The 19,355-nt window shown below is 42.2% G+C and overlaps 3 protein-coding genes across 6 annotated transcripts in view; 2 read left to right on the forward strand and 1 right to left on the reverse strand.

Moving 5' to 3' along the window:
- Nucleotides 1–4,262, forward strand: part of LOC129830079 (inositol 1,4,5-trisphosphate receptor type 3-like) — a 53,532-nt gene extending 49,270 nt beyond the window's left edge. Inside the window, exons 51-58 of the mRNA XM_055892280.1 lie at nucleotides 904–1,068; nucleotides 1,273–1,462; nucleotides 1,888–1,989; nucleotides 2,190–2,308; nucleotides 2,487–2,652; nucleotides 2,732–2,892; nucleotides 3,067–3,228; nucleotides 3,508–4,262. Coding sequence (XP_055748255.1) covers nucleotides 904–1,068; nucleotides 1,273–1,462; nucleotides 1,888–1,989; nucleotides 2,190–2,308; nucleotides 2,487–2,652; nucleotides 2,732–2,892; nucleotides 3,067–3,228; nucleotides 3,508–3,633 — 1,191 coding nt within the window. The 3' untranslated portion in view covers nucleotides 3,634–4,262. The remainder of the gene's footprint in view (nucleotides 1–903; nucleotides 1,069–1,272; nucleotides 1,463–1,887; nucleotides 1,990–2,189; nucleotides 2,309–2,486; nucleotides 2,653–2,731; nucleotides 2,893–3,066; nucleotides 3,229–3,507) is intronic.
- A 95-nt stretch (nucleotides 4,263–4,357) lies between these two features.
- LOC129830081 (sorting nexin-21-like) lies at nucleotides 4,358–7,721 on the reverse strand. 2 transcript variants are annotated; one of them, XM_055892286.1, is made up of 4 exons: nucleotides 7,600–7,721; nucleotides 6,719–7,011; nucleotides 6,264–6,421; nucleotides 4,358–6,175 (listed from the first exon to the last, which is right to left on the reverse strand). In XM_055892286.1, exons 2-4 carry the CDS (start codon nucleotides 6,987–6,989, stop codon nucleotides 5,405–5,407), a joined length of 1,200 nt encoding a protein of 399 aa, XP_055748261.1. In that variant the 5' UTR covers nucleotides 6,990–7,011; nucleotides 7,600–7,721; the 3' UTR covers nucleotides 4,358–5,404. The 2 variants fall into 2 exon arrangements, with proteins under 2 accessions (XP_055748261.1, XP_055748260.1); XM_055892285.1 differs by having other exon boundaries at nucleotides 4,359–6,175; nucleotides 6,719–7,001.
- A 563-nt stretch (nucleotides 7,722–8,284) lies between these two features.
- Nucleotides 8,285–19,040, forward strand: LOC129830082 (deoxyribonuclease gamma-like). 3 transcript variants are annotated; one of them, XM_055892288.1, is made up of 10 exons: nucleotides 8,285–8,502; nucleotides 9,517–9,605; nucleotides 9,748–9,902; nucleotides 16,476–16,576; nucleotides 16,757–16,846; nucleotides 17,175–17,287; nucleotides 17,365–17,477; nucleotides 17,632–17,789; nucleotides 17,913–18,009; nucleotides 18,188–19,040. In XM_055892288.1, the coding sequence occupies exons 3-10, from the start codon at nucleotides 9,762–9,764 to the stop codon at nucleotides 18,335–18,337; spliced, it is 963 nt and encodes a 320-aa protein (XP_055748263.1). In that variant the 5' UTR covers nucleotides 8,285–8,502; nucleotides 9,517–9,605; nucleotides 9,748–9,761; the 3' UTR covers nucleotides 18,338–19,040. The 3 variants fall into 3 exon arrangements, with proteins under 3 accessions (XP_055748263.1, XP_055748262.1, XP_055748265.1); XM_055892287.1 differs by lacking the exon at nucleotides 9,517–9,605 and having other exon boundaries at nucleotides 8,288–8,502; XM_055892290.1 differs by lacking the exons at nucleotides 8,285–8,502; nucleotides 9,517–9,605; nucleotides 9,748–9,902 and adding an exon at nucleotides 14,986–16,319.
- Nucleotides 19,041–19,355: the final 315 nt, after the last annotated feature.

Genomic DNA, 19,355 nt, shown 5'->3' on the forward strand with positions numbered 1-19,355 from the left:
GTATAGAGCAGGAATAGGCTTTTGTAGGCTACAAAAAGCTATGTCTTCCAATGGTGCGACTGCTGTTGGCGTCTAAAGATTATCTAACTTGAATAAACGTTGAATAACCTTATTATTGATATCTACATAGCTCATTGATGTGAATCACACTACATCATTTAGCTATTTGTGCCTTGCGGATTGTGGTTGTTGTGGATGACTGTTCAGAAATAGAAATGTGTATTTGAACCCAATAATGGTTGATTTGAAGAAGTTTAAGCTGCCTATCAATCATTGTTTTTGAAACCAGTGGACAGCCAGTGAAAAATGCGCTCTTGCAACAGCTGCACAGTGCGGATCCCAGTCTATGGAATAAAAGTGGGGCTTTTATTGCTCAATCTAAATCATGCTGATAAAAAAAATCAATCCATAGACCTAATGGACACATACATGTTCAAACTCGCACATTTTTGATAGATTTATAGGGGTAATCTGTAGTTGCTACATCAATTTTTGGACTTATAAATTATATATATTGATGTAAAGATGTAATTTAATCGTATTATTATTATTATGTAGTAGTAGTAGAAAGCGATGGGTTAGAAGAAGCCTACATAACCAAGCCAACAAAGTAAAATGTAACATCCATATATTGCCAGCTATGTAAACTTTAACATTGATTTATCCTGCAATAGATGTTGTTTAATTGGTAACATGCATTTCTGTCTTTTTCTAATGCCTCTTAAGGGGAAAGTAATCAAAAAGTAACAATGTAATCAGATTACGTTACTGATTTTGGGTAATCCAAATGTTACATTACTGATTACAATAACGGATTACATTTAGAAAGTAACATACCCAACCCTGAATATCATCTATGAAAGTATGGTGAACCCATGACTGTTCATCTGTTCCACTCCACAGCTGATAAATAAGATAGTGTTTGTGGTGAGCTTTGTGGGCAACAATGGGACATTTATCATGGGCTACCGTGCGATGGTGATGGACGTGGAGTTCCTGTATCACCTGGCCTACGTTCTGACCAGCACCCTGGGGCTCTGTGTCCACGAGCTCTTCTACAGCTTCCTGGTGGGTAACCCTCATGACTCACAAATATATATGTTGTTAATAATATTACTGGCATTAAGTACCAATCACCTGGCAATAAATTCCTTGGCATGCCCACACATCTAAATACACGTACACAGACCCGTACATACAGTAGACAACTCTGGCAGGATTTCCCTACTGTATGTCTACTCTAAAAGCATGGTACCTTTGTTCTGTGTGCAGCTGTTTGATCTGATCTACCGAGAGGAGACCCTGTTCAACGTGATAAAGAGTGTGACCCGGAATGGGCGCTCCATCCTGCTCACTGCCCTGCTAGCCCTCATCCTGGTCTACCTGTTCTCCATTGTGGGCTTCCTCTGCCTCAAGAACGACTTCATCATGGAGGTGGACCCTCTGCCTCAGATCGACTCAGGTACTGGACCATCAGAGACTCAAATAGCCTCTACTAGTAGTCAGCGTATGGAAGGTACAATAAGACATGGTCAATCAAACCTGTATGGCAGGGCTCTCCAACCCTGTTCCTGGAGAGATACCCTCTTGTAGTTTTTTAGCTCAACCCCAGGTGTAACTAACCTGATTCAGTTTATGAACCAGATAATTATTAGAATCAGGTGTGCTAGATTAGGGTTGGAGCTAAAACCTACAGGACATTAGCTCTCCAGGAACAGGGATGCCCTGGTGTATGGTATAGGGTTGCGCTGTATGGTATAGGGTTGTGCTGTATGGTATAGGGTTGCGCTGTATGGTATAGGGTTGCGCTGTATGGTATAGGGTTGCGCTGTATGGTATAGGGTTGCGCTGTATGGTTTAGGGTGGTAATTGGGTTCTCTTCTACAGGAGGACATGGCAATGAGGAGGCATCCCAGGACATCCTGAACTCCTGCAGTGGAGATGGAGTCAGCTGCACTGCCGAGACAGGATTCCCTGCTGAACCTGATGGTTAATCTCTACTTATTAAATCCTCTATTGCTGCTTTGATTCTTAAGTCACCCTCATCATGTGACAGGTTTGGATAGGAAATAAAGGTTAAATAAGAAAAATATTTAGTTTGGATGGGTGTCAGATGATGAATTGTCAAATATCATGTACTTGGAGTCTGGTGTGAGGGGTACATAGATAAACAATTCACGTTTTTGCAGAGGAGAACAATTCGGAGCGGGCCTGTGACACTCTGCTCATGTGCATTGTCACCGTGCTGAACCACGGGCTGAGGAACGGTGGAGGGGTGGGAGACGTGCTACGAAAGCCCTCCAAAAACGTAACAACGAAGACACAACACGCACTCTTGCTATATTTACTATCCATCTCATACACAATCAGTATCACATGTCAAAGAGCACAAATGTTCCACAAACCAACATAATATTTACTGTACATTGTATTATGACCGAACATTTGAAAACGTGTCATTAACAACGTCATTGCATACCCTGCAGGAGCCACTGTTCCCAGCCCGCGTCATCTACGATCTCCTCTTCTACTTCATTGTCATCATCATCGTACTCAACTTGATCTTTGGTGTCATCATCGACACCTTCGCTGACTTGCGTAGTGAGAAACAGAAGAAAGAGGAGGTCCTCAAGACCACCTGCTTCATCTGTGGTAAGAAATGGAGATTTGACTGTTATATTGGCTCATTTTATGCATTCTGGACATTCAACCTGAAACTCTCTCCCTGCAGGTCTGGAGAGGGACAAGTTTGACAATAAAACGGTGTCTTTTGAGGAACACATAAAGTTGGAGCACAACATCTGGAACTACCTGTATTTCATCGTGCTTGTTCGCGAGAAGAACAAAACTGACTACACAGGCCCAGAGAGTTATGTGGCCCTCATGATAAAGGTAAAGTAACCGGCTTTGATTCTAGTTTCATTGGAGACACACCCACCTCAACTCTATTTCTCACTGAAACCATTTTACAACGTCTCGTTGTTGTAAGTAGCATTAGATACCTTTGTTTCTGGGGTCATCTATTGCTAGGAGAAGCATTACCACTGACTCTACATGTCTCCTCAGAGTAAGAACCTGGACTGGTTCCCCCGCATGCAGGCCATGTCCCTGGTGGTGACGGATGGAGACGGGGAGCAGAATGAAATGAGGAACCTGCAGGACAGACTGACCTCCACTATGAACGTGGTCAGCCAACTCACAGGACAACTAACAGAGCTCAAAGAACAGGTCAAGGCCAAACAGAGCTTGCCAGTGCATACACAATATTTGGATCTGGTTGCCCAGATAACACAGCACACAAGACAATACATGTATTCACAGGATATCTTATCCAGGGCAAGTCACATGACCTGTATAATGATGATGACGACCTATTTGGGAGATAAAACAAACTAAGTCTGGTGTACAATTAGGTGAACTGATGTCCTCATAATATAGGCTAGTGTTTCCAGCAGGATGACCCTGGCCTGGCTGACATAGTGTGTTGTTGCACTGTTTCCTGTGTAGATGACGGAGCAGAGGAAGAGGAGGCAGAGGATGGGCTTCGTGGATGTCCAGTCAGGAGGAACTGGTGCAGCTAGTGTAACCCCCAGTGCTGCTGGAGGAAACCACCAGATGTTCAACAAACCCTGATGTCCCGTCTTACCGCCATAGACTGGAAGAGTCCACCGAGCCTATCCATCCATCATGTGTTAAACATAGTGGCGATGTTCTTAGTTGTGACTGATGCTGAGTGGACTGAGTTACTGCTGTTGGGTTCTTTGTAAATCAATGTTTTTCTTCAAGGGCCCCTTCAGTACTTCCGGCAGTCTGAAGCAATAGAGGAATACCTCACGTCCTCTCCCCTCATCTCCTTCTCAAAACCATTTGGATGAGAAAGCCAGAGGTCCTGTCCCTCTGACAATGGGTTTTGAGAAGGAGACGACTATGGAATTGAGATCTTCCCAGTCCATGGGTGTTTGTCCTCACAGCTATCTATTAATGGCATTTGCACTGTTGCTGTGACAGACGTACCTCAGATGAGGAAATTATGGAAAATTGATTCCTGCAAAGCAGGAAGCAACATGTCCATCCTTTATATGAATGTATGTATATACACTGATTAATACAGTAGGCACATGAGTACCACAATGTTTGAGTGTCTGAAGCATGCATGTGATTTGGTTTGAAACTTGTCACAGGGCCATTGGACTGGTTAGAGAAGTGTCTCCATTGCATTGAGAAGTTGTTCTGACAGGCCTCAGTAAAATATTTGATTTTAACTGTGTTTATCTTCTTTACATGCCAGATCTTCCAAATGAAAAATTAAGTCAACTTTTTTGGGAGATAGATTTATTAAACAAAATACATATTTCAATCATTTTAGTATACAAAGAAACAGAGTGAAATGTTAAGGCTAGAGTTCAAAGTTGCAAGGCAGGCACTTTCAGAGAAAGATGTAACATTGTTGCAAGTGTTTAATCTAGGCTATTGAGAAAATTCTTAGGTTAGTTTGAAATTGTCACTCAAGCATATAGACTAGCCTATTTCACAGTGCAACAAAAGGTTTACCTCCCTGCTCTATCACAGGATTGCAGGTCTGCTTTGAAATAACGTCATTAGTGATACAAGAGCAATTTCAGTTACTGCCTGCAGTATGGCAAAAATACGCTTCCAGCTGTGCATTCAGATTCTTATTTCCCTCCTCCTCCCTCATATGAAAGGAAACAAACCTGAATTATTTTCCCTTATGTAAGTCTATATTGACATTAAAGTGACAAATCCAAATCTGGTACAGAGGCTGCATAATACTATAGCAATATAAACAAATTAGTTAATGATTACAATTCCTTGCTAACAAGTAGGAGTGTTGTCAATAGCTGTCAGACATTGGTTTTTCTTTAATGTGTAAACAAGAAAATAATATCTACCTCACAGGTAGAAAATTATTACTTTAACTTGTGCAAAGTTTGTCCTTAAATGCATGTTCTATCCTTTTGTCATCCTAAAGTTATTAATCCACTTAAATCTCAAGAATGTGAATGGCATAATTGAAAAGGTTTTAAAAAGCAGGAATATTTTAGAAATAGTAACCTATTATTTGCTGTTAAAACTGTTTTGGAAAAATACATTTAATAAAAAATTATTTCCAAGCAGCTGTATCATATGTGGATAAAAATGACTAACAAGTCTACAATTTACAAGATAAAACAATCAAGCAAATAATTTGAACTTTATATACAATAACATGCGATTGTTTTCTGCTATTTGTGCATGACTTGGTAGGTTGAGTATTCAAATTAGAATGTCTAACAGTTCAGACAGTGCTGTGGGAAATACATGTCAAGAGACCAAAGACCAAATCCCTCATTACTAGGTTACATGAAATTCTTTCCTCATAACTATGAGCACCATTATCTTTGGGTTAAGTGGCCTTCTCCCTTTTGAGCTTGGCCTTAGTGTCTCCCTCGCTCTCCACCAGGGCCTCCTTTATCAGGTACTCCTTCAGGCTGGGCTGGTTCCCTATATCAGCCCCAGAGTCCTGGATCTCCTGAAGCAGCACTTCCCACTGCCGCTTATCCTTAGAGATCTTCCATGACAGTCTGACGTTGGTCTGGAGAAGAGGAATGAGCAGTGGGTGAAAGTGGTGCTGCTGCAAGGCCTCCGGTGAGGGGGCCAGGTCCCTCAGGGCTCGGTCACAGTGCTCCTGGGCCTCCCCCAGCTGCTCCAGCTCCTGGAAGCAGGTCACCAGGGCCAACAGGGTGAAGAGCCAGTGGGTGCCCTGCTGGTGATGGGGCTGCTGCTTTCCCTGCTGCTCACAGCCTAGCTTCTCCTGGAGCCTCAGGCCATTGAGCAGAGGGCCCAGGGCCTCCTGGTAACGGCCCACACGCATCAGCATCTGGCCAGCCTTCAGGTCACCCAGGTAGAAGAACTCCAGGAAGGTGGGCGAGCGCCGCAGCTCAGCCAACGAGTGCATGTGGGTCAGGTACTGCTCAAACGCTCGGCTCCGCTTGGCGATGGTCTCAGCCACAAAGTTTTTACGCAGCTTCTTGCGGGGGAAACCGACGCGCTCCATGTTGTCCCTGTGACGACGGCGAAGGCAGCTGTGCAGGCGCTTAAAGTCAGTGTATCGCCGGGTGATGGCGGCGGGGGTTTCATCAAACATCCCAGACTGGATCAAATGGATGGTGTAGAGCTGAGAAGGAGGTAGTACACCGTCAACAAGATGACACACACAGGCTTAGCCAGGCAATAGACATTCGTCTCTGCTGTTTCACACGTACCACATACTTGGATGAGCTCTCTTGCACCACACTGGCATCAGTCACTTCAAACACCAGCTTCTGAGGAACACTGTGGAATCTTAAGTTCCTCCAGCTATCCTGCAGCTGACGTGTGAGCAGGGATGAGCCTCCAGGAGACGGGCCCACTGGGCTGGTGTCTGAGGAACAAAGGCAGATACACGTCAGCTCAGCTAAGACAGCCCTCAACCCACTCATCTAAAACTGAGAAAGCGCACGTTTGCACAAACTGAAAAACCTGAAGTGAAACTTGCGGTTTCAAGAAAGCAGAATACACTGGAATGAATGCTATTCTTATTCTGGTCAGATAGTTTCAGTTGACTAATAGTACAGTACATTAATGTTTATACAAAGACATACAGTGCTGGATAAGTGTATACGATCATCTATCTGCCTGCTATATGGGAGATCATTGTTGTGAATTATGTCTACAATACCTGTGCAGCTGAATCCATCCTCTATGGACTCTCCAAGGTAGTCTGAGTCACTGTCTGGTCCTGAGGCCTCACCTGGGTCTTCGGATTCCAGGGCACTCTCCCCATCGAAGCAGAGTCTTCCCCCAAGCCGCTCTGAGACACACTCTGTATCGTCCTCTAACTCAGAACTCTCTGGGAAGCTTTCCTCTGTTACATCAATTGGCTCCTTAGAGACTACTTCTCCTTCTTTGAACAGTGTCCGTCGCAGTCTGTCCATGAGCTTAGAAGCCATCCCAGCAGACCACTAGGAAATACTTTCAGTAAGTTCATTTGATGTCAGATAGAGTTCTTGTAGGTTGTACACTATATGTGGGTGTACAGCAAGTCAGCTTATAATAGTCAATAATCACAATCATTATTTCGTATGGCAATGTGTAAAATCGGTCAACTCTGACAAGCTAACGTTACTACTGTTACACCAACTAAAATGTTTGGATGGAAACATTGCAGCACATCAATAATGCAACTGTTCCAACAAGACAACTGAGTAGAGGGCGGGGTCTAAATAAAGAAAATAGCAAATGTTATAGTTAGTTAGCTAACGTTAGCTCTTCTTTGAATATTGTCTTTGCCTTTTAAACAGACATGCATGCAATATGGAGAAACAAGCGTTCCAGCGTGTAAAAGTATTCAGCGAAACAAAACAAGCTAACTAAATAGGATTAGCAGACAAGCTAGTTACGAATACAAAATAGGGTAACTTAACGAGCTAACTACAGTAGCTAGCTAGTCAAATTAGCTTGATCAGCTAGCTAGCTACGGATAACAACGTACTTTAACTTATTTGGCTAAACCTAGCGGGCAAGCTTCAATTCATAGCTAAAGTCGCCAATCTCACTCACTGTTATAATGGATCCGTAAAGCTCCCTTAACTATTTCATCAGCATTATGCAGCTTCTGAGTCTGCCCCAAATTTATTTAGGACAGTCTGTCCAAATGGTGTGCGATTGCGTCCCAGAATTCGGGGCGTTCCTGCATGTGGGCATTCCTGCATCAGGAACGCCCCCGTAATTATGACTGGGTTGCGTTTGTAATTTCACTTTGGTGTTTTCCAAATGGCTGGACGTAGCCAGCAAGCTAGCCAACTTTAGCCAGTGAGCTTGGGTGCTTTACTTCGGTTGTGAGGTCTGAGCGATCGGATTAACCCTTCTCCTTTATTTATGTAAACCGGGAACTGTGACGATGATTAAACATATTTGAAAAGTGGTCATGACTGATTCAGACCTGTGTAGTTTGTTGACTCTCACCTCTCTGTTACCCCTGAGAGACCTTTAAAAATATATATAATTTACTCCTACAAGTAGATTCCAGCTTTATGCAAACAAAAAGAGGAGGCTGGACATATCTGACAGGAAGATCTGTTGAAGGTGTGGTGAAACCCATAGAGAATGATAGAGGCCTCTGGTGGCCAAAAGGGTAAAAGCATGGGCAGTGCCATTGAGGGCTTCCAGCATTTCCAACTTAATTTACTGATCCCTCCTGGCAACCCTGTTGGAGTCATGTTTTGAAGAAGAAATTTGACTTCTTCAAAATGGAGATTACTTCAATGGCGCTGTCCATGTTGTCACAGACTCTATAATGGCACATATACCAAGATGAGTCCTCTATCTATCTCTGTGGGTGAAAACGGATTACCCAATCTTCACCTAGTGACAGCCATTGGGGAGTTTGGGTAAGGTGTGTAAAGATTAGCCTAATATAACATCTTGGTGTGCCTGGAATTGATCAAATTCTCATCAAAGGAGGTAGGCTAATGATTCTCTCTGTTTCTGTTAAAATATTTCATCTTCACCTTGCTCACCAGAAGCTTCTAAATGTATGTCTGATTTAATGCCTTTGTGTATTGTACAAACACTATCATTGAGACGATTGCTCTTTTTGAGTCTGCATTTGACTCTGTAGGCTTTTGAGTCTCAGCTGTATGCTGTGGTTAGTCAATTTTCCTCTGGTGGGATTGTTTAAAGAAACAATTCTTGAATTGATCAGACCTATATCTAAATTTAATCAGGGCCATGTTGGGTATGTTTGATTTGGTAAACACTTCCATCTAACCTTGGAACACAAAGATCATAGTGGGACTCTAGTTTGTTGAATCCAAGCTTCTGTTGTTTTCAACTTTAACAATGACTTCCCAAATGCAGAAACAGTCTGGAGTGGAATTCTACCACCAGTATACTGCGTCAGGGCTGGGCTAGGGCTTACTAAGGAAGCAGGACAGCTGGTTGGATTGGTGTGCTCCCTCTCCATTGTTCAACAGCACTGTCAAATGTGACTGAACACGCAAGGACACAGTTTCTCTATCCAACAGGTCAAATTCAAACTGATTGTATCACTATTATGCAATCACTGTCAATGGTGGAGCACAGCAATGAACTGTTTGCTTCTCTAACAAAGACTAGTTAATACAGTGCTGGAGGCGTCACTACAGACCCTGGTTCGATCCCAGGCTGTATCACAACCGGCCGTGATTGGGAGTCCCAAAGGGTGGCGCACAATTGGCCCAGCGTCGTTAGGGTTTGTCCGGGGTAGGACGGCATTGTAAATAAGAATTTGTTCTTAACTGACTTGCCTATTTAAAATAATACATTGCTTGAGTGAAGCTTAATGTGAGGATTGTGAAAGATTTACCTTTTGAACAACTCATTCAGTTTGACATTCACTCACTGCCCTGGAGTTGACAAACACATTGATAATGCAGGACACAGCTCCAAATGACTAACCGACATTCAAGAAAAACTAGTTTAGGGTTTATGTTGCAGAGCTGTTTACACACAACTGTGTCGCTTTGCTGAATGAAATCCTGGACTCATTCATCTCTTCACAGGGTGCCACAACTGTTACTTAGCAGGTATTACATTAGGAGTGTTTTTTTTAACAGAAAAGTTGGTGATGAACCGTGATCTGAGTGATTACCATTTTAATGACTCACAATGTAGAGTAAAAAATGAATATGTCGATGCCCAGTAATTTCACATATTTTCTATTAACAGCAAGCAGCTCAGTCATGAGTTGCCTCTCTCCTCTCCTCCTCCTTCTCATTGGTATTTATGGACCATGTTCAGGCTTCAAGATATGTGCCTTCAACATCCAGAACTTCGATGCCACCAAATCAGCCAACTACAGAGTGATGCACACTCTGACCAAGGTGACTCTTGTTGTCTTTTCAGAATAATACAGGCTTACAAGAGGATAATTGTTACTTTTAGTGAAGAGTGGCTCAAAGGAGAAACTAATATTTTGTATAATTTCAGCCAGTAGCTTTGAAAACTAGTGCTCACACGACAAAACGGGTCCCCACGAAAATGTTGCACAATTTAGTATGATCTGTTATGTACTGCATTTTTTTCTATTTGCAATTTGTATGATATGTTACGAATTCCAATTCATACAATATGTTACGAATTTGTAACTAAGTGCTTAAGATCCGTGACAGCATCTTTAACATACTGTTGTGTAAATCAGTCTCAAATTCATCTTAAAACCACTTAAATGTAGGGTCTCCTAATAGTCCGTACTATACAATCTTTGGTGCGGCTTGTACCATATATGGGCATACGGCCATAATGGATCAGGTCACACCCTATATACACTTGAACAACGTTGATATGTGGTGGAAGCGAAGATTCCAAAGATGATACATACGGATGTTATTTTGGCGGCCTGTGACGTACCATTATCGAGTTAAGAAGTTCATTTTATACTTCGTTTTCACTAAACAACAAACATCTTACAAGGTAAGCTTCAATTTGGCCTGTATTTGAGCTAGGTTCTTACGAACAAAAGGTGTGGTTAGACTGGGGAGCGGTTAAAGTGAAATATGGACAGTCGTGTAGCCAATAAGGTAAGCTTTATAGCCATTTTGAGTAATGCGGCCCATTACTACCCATTTTGAAAGGACACATTCCAGAGCGAATCATAATATTTTGAACGGATTCTTTCATCGCTTTGGCATAAAAATGGCTTATCAGGAATGTAAAAAGAAAGCGAAAAACCAAGCAAACTACCCAACAGGGGAGTAAAAAGATGACAAAAGCCAGGTATACCGAGAAAGAGGCTTTGGAGGAAATTCTTAGTGAGTCAAACAGAGTCTGGGAGCGACCTTGACCAAGATGACTCTGGCAGAGACACATTTACTGTAAGGATTGGATTAAGTTTTAGTTCTGTATGTAAATTATTTTGCATAGCGTTCTATATATAGTATGTATTTCAGTGGAGGCTGCTGAGGGGATAATGGCTCATAATAATGTCTGGAATGTAGCAAATGGAATGGCATCAAACACCTGGAAACCATGTGTTTGATGTATTTGATACCATTCCACTGTCTGCTCCAGTCATTACCTGTTCTCTCCAATTAATGTGCCACCAACCTCCTGTGATGCATTTAGTACTTTTTATATAGTTGTGGTCTGCTTCTATTTGTTTTGTATTTACAGTATAGTGGTGTCCTGTGTATCATTCCAAAGTAGTTACATGTTGTATTTATTTCACACTAGTTTACTGGTGTACATTGGATATACACTGCTCAAAAAAATAAAGGGAACACTTAAACAACACAATGTAACTCCAAGTCAATCACACTTCTGTGAAATCAAACTGTCCACTTAGGAAGCAACACTGATTGACAATACATTTCACATGCTGTTGTGCAAATGGAATAGACAAAAGGTGGAAATTCTAGGCAATTAACAAGACACCCCCAATAAAGGAGTGATTCTGCAGGTGGTGACCACAGACCACTTCTCAGTTTCTATGCTTCCTGGCTGATGTTTTGATCACTTTTGAATGCTGGCGGTGTTCTCACTCTAGTGGTAGCATGAGACGGAGTCTACAACCCACACAAGTGGCTCAGGTAGTGCAGCTCATCCAGGATGGCACATCAATGCGAGCTGTGGCAAGAAGGCTTGCTGTGTCTGTCAGCGTAGTGTCCAAAGCATGGAGGCGCTACCAGGAGACAGGCCAGTACATCAGGAGACGTGGAGGAGGCCGTAGGAGGGCAACAACCCAGCAGCAGGATCGCTACCTCCGCCTTTGTGCAAGGAGGAGCACTGCCAGAGCCCTGCAGAATGACCTCCAGCAGGCCACAAATGTGCATAATGCTAATTATTTACTTAAAAATCATACAATGTGATTTTCTGGATTTGTTTTAGATTCCGTCTCCCACAGTTGAAGTGTACCTATGATAAAAAATTACAGACCTCTACATGCTTTGTAAGTAGGAAAACCTGCAAAATCGGCACTCTATTAAATACTTCTTCTACCCACTGTATGTAAGAATGATGTTCATCAACTACAGCTCAGCATTTAACACCATAGTACCCTCAACTCGTCATTAAGCTCGAGACCCTGGGTCTCGACCCCGCCCTATGCAACAGGGTCCTGGACTTCCTGACGGGCCGCCCCCAGGTAGTGAGGGTAGGTAACATCTCCACCCCACTGATCCTCAACACTGGGGCCCCACAAGGGTGCGTTCTCAGCCCTCTCCTGTACTCCCTGTTCACCAAAGACTGCGTGGCCATGCATGCCTCTAACTCAATCATCAAGTTTGCACACGACACTACAGTGGTAGGTTTGATTACCAAGTGTCAGGAAAATAACCTCACAGTCAATGTCAACAAAACAGAGGAGCTGATCGTGGACTTCAGGAAACAGCAGACTGAGCACCTCCCTATCCACATCGACGGGACAGTAGTGGAGAAGGTGGAAAGTTTTATGTTCCTCGGCGTACACATCACGGACAAACTGAAATGGTCCACCCACACAGACAGCGTGGTGAAGAAGGCGCAGCAGCGCCTCTTCAACCTCAGGACGCTGAAGAAATTCGGCTTGTCACCAAAAACATTCAAACTTTTACAGATGCACAATCGAGAGCATCCTGTCAGGCTATATCACCGCCTGGTACGGCAACTGCTCTTCCCATAACTGTAAGGCTCTCCAGAGGGTAGTATGGTCTGCACAACGCATCACCGGGGGCAAACTACCTGCCCTCCAGGACACCTACACCACCCGATGTCACAGGAAGGCCAAAAATATAATCAAGGACAACAACCACCCGAGCCACTGCCTGTTCACCTCGATATCATCCAGAAGGCGAGGTTAGTACAGGTGCATCAAAGCGGGGACCGAGAGACTGAAAAACAGCTTCTATCTCAAGGCCATCAGACTGTTAAACAGCCATCACTAACAGTGAGTGGCTGCTGCCAACATACTGACTCAACTCTAGCCACTTTAATAATGGAAAAATTGATGTAATAAATGTATCACTAGCCACTTTAAACAATGCCACGTTGTATAATGTTTACATACCCTACATTACGCATCTCATATGTATATACTGTATTCTATACCATCTATTGCCTATGCTGTTCGACCAACACTCATTCATATATTTTTATGTACATATTCTTATTCATTCCTTTACACTTGTGTGTGTATAAGGTAGTTGTTGTGAAATTGTTAGATTACTTGTTAGATATTACTGCATAGTCGGAACTAGAAGCACAAGCATTTCGCTACACTCAAATTAACATCTGCTAACCATGTGTATGTGACAAATAAAATTTGATTTGATAATGCAGTGTGCCTCCTGTCCCAGACAAGCACAGCCAACGCCCTTTCAGCAGGCCTATGGTGCGCTCCACTGTTCTTGTGCATGCGTGGGCTTGGTTGTACCTTGCCTCTTGTTGGTTTGTGAGGGGAGTCATCAGCCATGTTCTTAACGGGTAGCCCCAGTCTCCTGCAGTTATGAACACAACATTCAGATATTGTTTCCCAGTAGAGGTCTAACATGGCAAATAAAACCTTGCAAATAAAACATAAGTCACTTACCAATAAGCCATCCATCCTCAACAGCTCCTTCCTGGAGGTTTAGGCTGAATGAGCTGTTCTGCACAATGAATGAATCATGTGTCCCACCTGGCCACTACATTCAACAAAGCCAAATGTGAATCACAGATGACCTGCACATTGACAGAATGGAAACTTTTTCTGTTGATGAAGTTGAATTTGTTCAATGATGGAGCTTTAATTGCGATGTGGGTGCAGTCAATTACTCCAATGACATTGAGAAATCCAGCTATGGTATGGAAATACCTTTTCACTCTGGCCTGTTGCACAGCAGTGTATGGAAACTGTATGTATTGTGGGGTCAATGAAATAATGCCATGAAGGACTGCAGGCAATATTCATCTCATGGTTAGTTGTGAAATGCCAGACCGATCCGCAATCTCCCGTTGGAATGTTCCTGTGGCCAAAAATCCCAGGGTGGAGAGGACTTGGGTATGCACTGGGGTGCAATTGGTGCATTTCGTCTCCATTTCTATTACTGGAGAGAGTTGGTTCCAGAGATGCAATAAAATATGCCTTGGAAAACAAAATCTAATAATAAGCAAAGCGTCACTGTCAGAAAAATCTGCACGCTCATTGAAAACACGCTCCCTGCGTAATGCAGCTTGTGCCAGATCCTCCAGTAATGCAAGATTTGCCATTTTGGACAAGTCACAATGCCTCAGTGTTGCCTTTTTAAAAATATTATTTAACTGGTTAAACTAAATTGCCTCCAACCTTACGTTCCACTCTCTTTCTAATTGACTTTATTATTAAATGGTTTCATGTTTATGAATTCGATAGCACCCTGAGAACTATTCGTAGCTTAAGTGTCTGTAAAATAAATATATTAATAAACAAATGTTAATATTTTTTTCTTCATAGTTTCTGATTTTCATTAGCAGTTTGACTTTTCTACCACAAGGTGCTATGCGTACACACGGTCAGAGGTGTGCTTAAATTTACCCACATTCTCAAGTATAAGTACAAATGGATAAATCCCACACTTTGCTTAAAAATGATCGCACGCATGGTTTATGAACATTTCTGTTCGTACGCAACATTGATAAATGAGGGCTCAGGTTTCCTCCAGACGTGAAGCGTGGCATTCAGGCCAAAGAGTTCAATCTTGGTTTCATCAGACCAGAGAATCTTGTTTCTCATGGTCTGATAGTCCTTAAGGTGCCTTTTGGCAAACTCCAAGCGGGCTGTCGTGCATTTTACTGAGGAGTGGCTTCCGTCTGGCCACTCTACCATAAAGGCCTGATTTGGTGGAGTGCTGCAGAAATGGTGCTTCTTCAATCTCCACAGAGGAACTCTGGAGCTCTGCCAGAGTCACCTCCCTGACCAAGGCCCATCTCCCCAGATTGCACAGTTTGGCTGGGCGGCCAGCTCTAGGAAGAGTCTTGGTGGTTCCAAACTTCTTCCATTTAAGAATGATGGTGGCCACTGTGTTCTTCGGGACCTTCAATGCTGCAGACATTTTTTTTGTACTCTTCCCCAGATCTGTGCCTCGGCACAATCCTGTCTCTGAGCTCTACTGACAATTCCTTCGACCTCATGGCTTGGTTTTTGCTCTGACATGCACTGTCAACTGTGATCGGTGTGTGCCTTTCCAAATCATGTCCAATCAATTGAATTTACCACAGGGGGAGTCCAATCAAGTTGTAGAAACATCTCAAGGATGATCAATGCAAACAGGATGCACATGAGCTCAATTTCGAGTCATTGCAAAGGGTTTGAATATTTGAGGAATTTCAGTTTTATTTTATTTTAAATACATTGGCAAGTATTTCTAAACCTGTTTTCGCATTGTCATGATGGGGTATTGTGTGTAGATTGAGGGGAAACAATGTAATCCATTTTAGAATATGGTGTAACAAAATGTGGAAAAAGTCAAGGGAATACTTTCCAAATGCACTGTATATCGATAACGCTGATTCATGATTTCGACTGGCTGAGAAAAGCTGCCTGTCAGTCTCATCCCGTCTTCTGACACGTTCATTACTATGCAACAGCTAGATCTACAGCTAGATCAGCTAGATCTAATTTGAATATTGAAACAATGTTGCAAATGTCGGAGAGACAGACTATTGTTATTTTAAAGATGTCTAAATGCTTTTTATAGTAGAGATCTAGTTCATAAATTGCCTGGCTAGGCTGATGAGACCGTGGATTGCGCAGTCCGGTGGAACAGAATAAACAGGCATTTTAACGACGTGGCTTTAGCCCTTTGCTATGGCTTTAGCAGGCGATAACTTGTGGAATAGATACCGGTTGGAATACGGTTTTAACCAATCAGCATTCAGGATTCGACCAAGCGGTTGTATTACGTGCTGTAGACAACTAGCTAGCCATGTGCTTTTTTTTTTTTCATGACCAAAATATGCCATTTTTATCTGATATGGGAATGAATATACCAGCAGCAGCAGGTTACTCGAATGTTTATTTTAGGTTACACTGGCAAGTATACAAATATTTGCCAGGGAATATTTTTTTTCTTTATAAATATGATTATTTCACATGATAATGTGAGAAGCTAGAAAGGCTAACGTTACTGTAGCTAGCTTGCTATATTTTTAGCCAGGCTAAAGCCAACTAGCTAGGTTGCCAGATAGCTGCTACTACCAGCAAGGGAAGGCGACTCTTCCTTGCTTTCACAAATGAGAAGACAAAAATGGCTACTTTGCTATCGCCCCCTTGTGAATGGGACCGGCGAAGATATCATGTTACCAAAAAGGTGTCCACTACTCCAAAAATCCCACTTCACCTGCATGCATGTAGATCAACAGAGTGAAGCTTGTAGTAACCTTTTAGTCCACAGATATATAATCTCGGTATTTTTCAGTGATTGTTAGACATTCCTGTTCTGACCTTGTTGGTTGGTTGTCCACAGGTTGTGTCTCGCTGTGACATCTGTCTCCTTCAGGAGGTAAAAGACCTACAGGGCAAAGCCACCAAAGCTCTGTTGGGGAGACTCAACAGATACAGTACTAGGTACAGTAGAATCTATATACTGTAACAAGTATTTAATACTATACCTGTAAAGTGTATTGAGGCTTTTGTTAAATGTACTTGAAATAAATCGATTTGAGTTATAAAGAAATTCTTTATTTATGCTAGACTTTTTTTTCACTTAATTTATGGACTCCGACCCCTTTGTTCATTCTGTCTTAGATATGATGACCGCTATCACTATAAATATGTTGCCAGTGGAGGTCTGGGGCGGACACCTGAAGACCAGGAGCAGTATGTCTATCTGTACCGGTAAGGGACACCTTTATTTTTACATTATATATTTGAATCCCGAGCTGACTAGGTGAAGGATCTGTTGATGGGCCCTTGAGCAAGGGACATTTCCAGATCGACTTACAGGAGCAATTAGTGTTGTGTCTGCTAAATGACTCAAATCTGTATATATTTCAGAGCTCTTACATCACATTAATTTACAAATGCAATTCTCATGACGTAAACTTGCAGTCATTTAAAACCTCCTAAATATACGGCCTCCCCTGTCCTACTATTTAACTATCTGTCACCCTGCTTTAACTTTAAGCCCAAGTGAATGATGCTATAACTAAACGCCTCTCCACAGGAATGAGACTGTAGAGTTGACAGATCGGTACCAGTACGCTGACACAAAGGAGGGGGGTGTGGATGCTTTCTCCAGAGACCCCTTTGTTGTTAGATTCCAAGCCAAGGAAACAGGTTGGTTCTTTTTAAGTTCATGAGAATTGAAATTCAATGTGTACTGTTTTGATAACTAATGATCTTCCTCTGAACAGTGATAGGAGACTTTGCTCTGATCCCACTGCACACTACGGCCTCTGATGCAATCAAGGAGATTGACAAGCTCTATGATGTCTTTGAGGAAATAAAAAGGAAGTGGAATACTGAGGTGAGACATGACAAGACTGGGAGAACAATTTCAACTACCTGTTGGTGTTTTTGTTTGGTTAGAGTAAGATGAATTCAGTTACTGTTTTATCTGTCATGCTATATTATCCACATATCTAACTTACACCAATGTAATGCCACTCTGTGTCCTATAGAAAGTGATGTTCCTTGGAGCCTTCAATGCTGGTTGTGGGCACATAACAAGGCAGGACAAGGCAAACATCAGACTGTTCTCAAACCCTGGATTCTTCTGGTTGATCGGGGATAAGGTGGACACCACAGTTGGAGACCTCACCAGCTGTGCCTATGACAGGTGGGTGGAAATTAGAAAATGAGCTACACTGAAATTATACATTATTTGAATGAGGGATTTTTTTGATTATAGACAAACATATTACTATTCAGCTCTATTGATTTGACACTTAGTTTTTCTTAGGATTGTGGTACACGGACAGCCCTTCCTAAAGGCCATCAAACCTTATTCAGCTCGGGTCTTCAACATCGCCAAGGAGTATAAACTCTCAAAGGAAATGGTAATACTCTTTTCAAACAATATTTTATCATGTGTTTTAGCATTTCAAACCCTTTTCCATCTCAAAAAGCCCCCAGGAAAAGCTGCACCATTCCAGAAATGCCAAAGTTGTCTTTTTTCTGTATTTTTCTTCTGTCATAGATATCATGACACAGAATAAACTCAGTTCGTCATTTCAGGTTCTGGAAGTGAGTGACCACTTCCCTGTGGAAGTGGAGCTGAAGACTAAATCGTTGGGGCAGCTTCAAGCTCAGGTTCAGCCTCTCCTAATCGCTGTCTCTGTCATCACCTACGTCCTGCACATCTTACCTTCGACCAGTGTGGTGTGAGGAGGACTGAGGGCCTTCTCTGGAGTATGAACCATAGCAATATAATTCATTCTATGGTATTTACATCTAAAACTTCCACGAGCAGCTGGTCCTCTCATGCAGGGGTTCACAAACCTCTCTTCGGGGACTCCTAGACGCTTCAGAATTTTGTTGTAGCCCTGAACTAGCTAACCTGATTAATCTAATCAAGGTCTTGATGATTAGTTGACAAGTTTAATCAGGTGTGCTAGCTCTGGAATAGATCCACTGCTCTAATGCACAGTGATGATTACATCTTTGGTTGGTCCCCTTGAGATTGCATGAACATTTAAGACATTAAGAGGCAGCAACATTATCACTACATGAGTTAGTTGATGGCAAAATGTCCCTCATCTCCTTTCCCCCAACATATCTATGAATTTGCTCTGGTGATGGGTTACTGATCCCCATTTGCTCTGACATCCTGTTTCAGGTATTTGACTCATATCTTGAATGGAAGGCTACAGCTTCCTGAAGCCCCCACTTCTGTCAATAATCTTTGCTTTTAATAACAGAGAAATAAATATTATACTTTGTAAATGCATAGTTGTAAATATTTCAAGTTACATTTTATAGGTTAAGACATTCTATAATAATGTGGTTTCAACATTGTCACTAAATGTGTTTAATATGTTCCATGCCTGTACTGTATATATTATTTGAATAAAACATGTATTGAAAACTATGTAGACTATAATTTACCTAGCTAGGACACTTTTCGAAATGGGATTAGGATGCCTCTGAATTGATTTCTATCAATGAATCAGCAAGTTAAAGAGATCTCCAGAGAATGATGGCCTTATACATATTTTCAGGAGGATATTGTTGAATTTCTATTTGTCTTTAAGGAAGCAATTTATATAGGGGTCCTGCCTGTTTCTATGACACAAGGCCTCATTTCTGTAGTCTCCAAACTAAACAAGGATCCTATAATGTTAAAAATTGGAGACAAATCACATGAATGAACAATGATGGAAAGCTACTTGCATCCATCTTTGCA

This window comes from Salvelinus fontinalis, chromosome 31, assembly GCF_029448725.1.
Source record: "Salvelinus fontinalis isolate EN_2023a chromosome 31, ASM2944872v1, whole genome shotgun sequence".
NCBI classification, from domain to species: Eukaryota; Metazoa; Chordata; class Actinopteri; order Salmoniformes; family Salmonidae; genus Salvelinus; species Salvelinus fontinalis.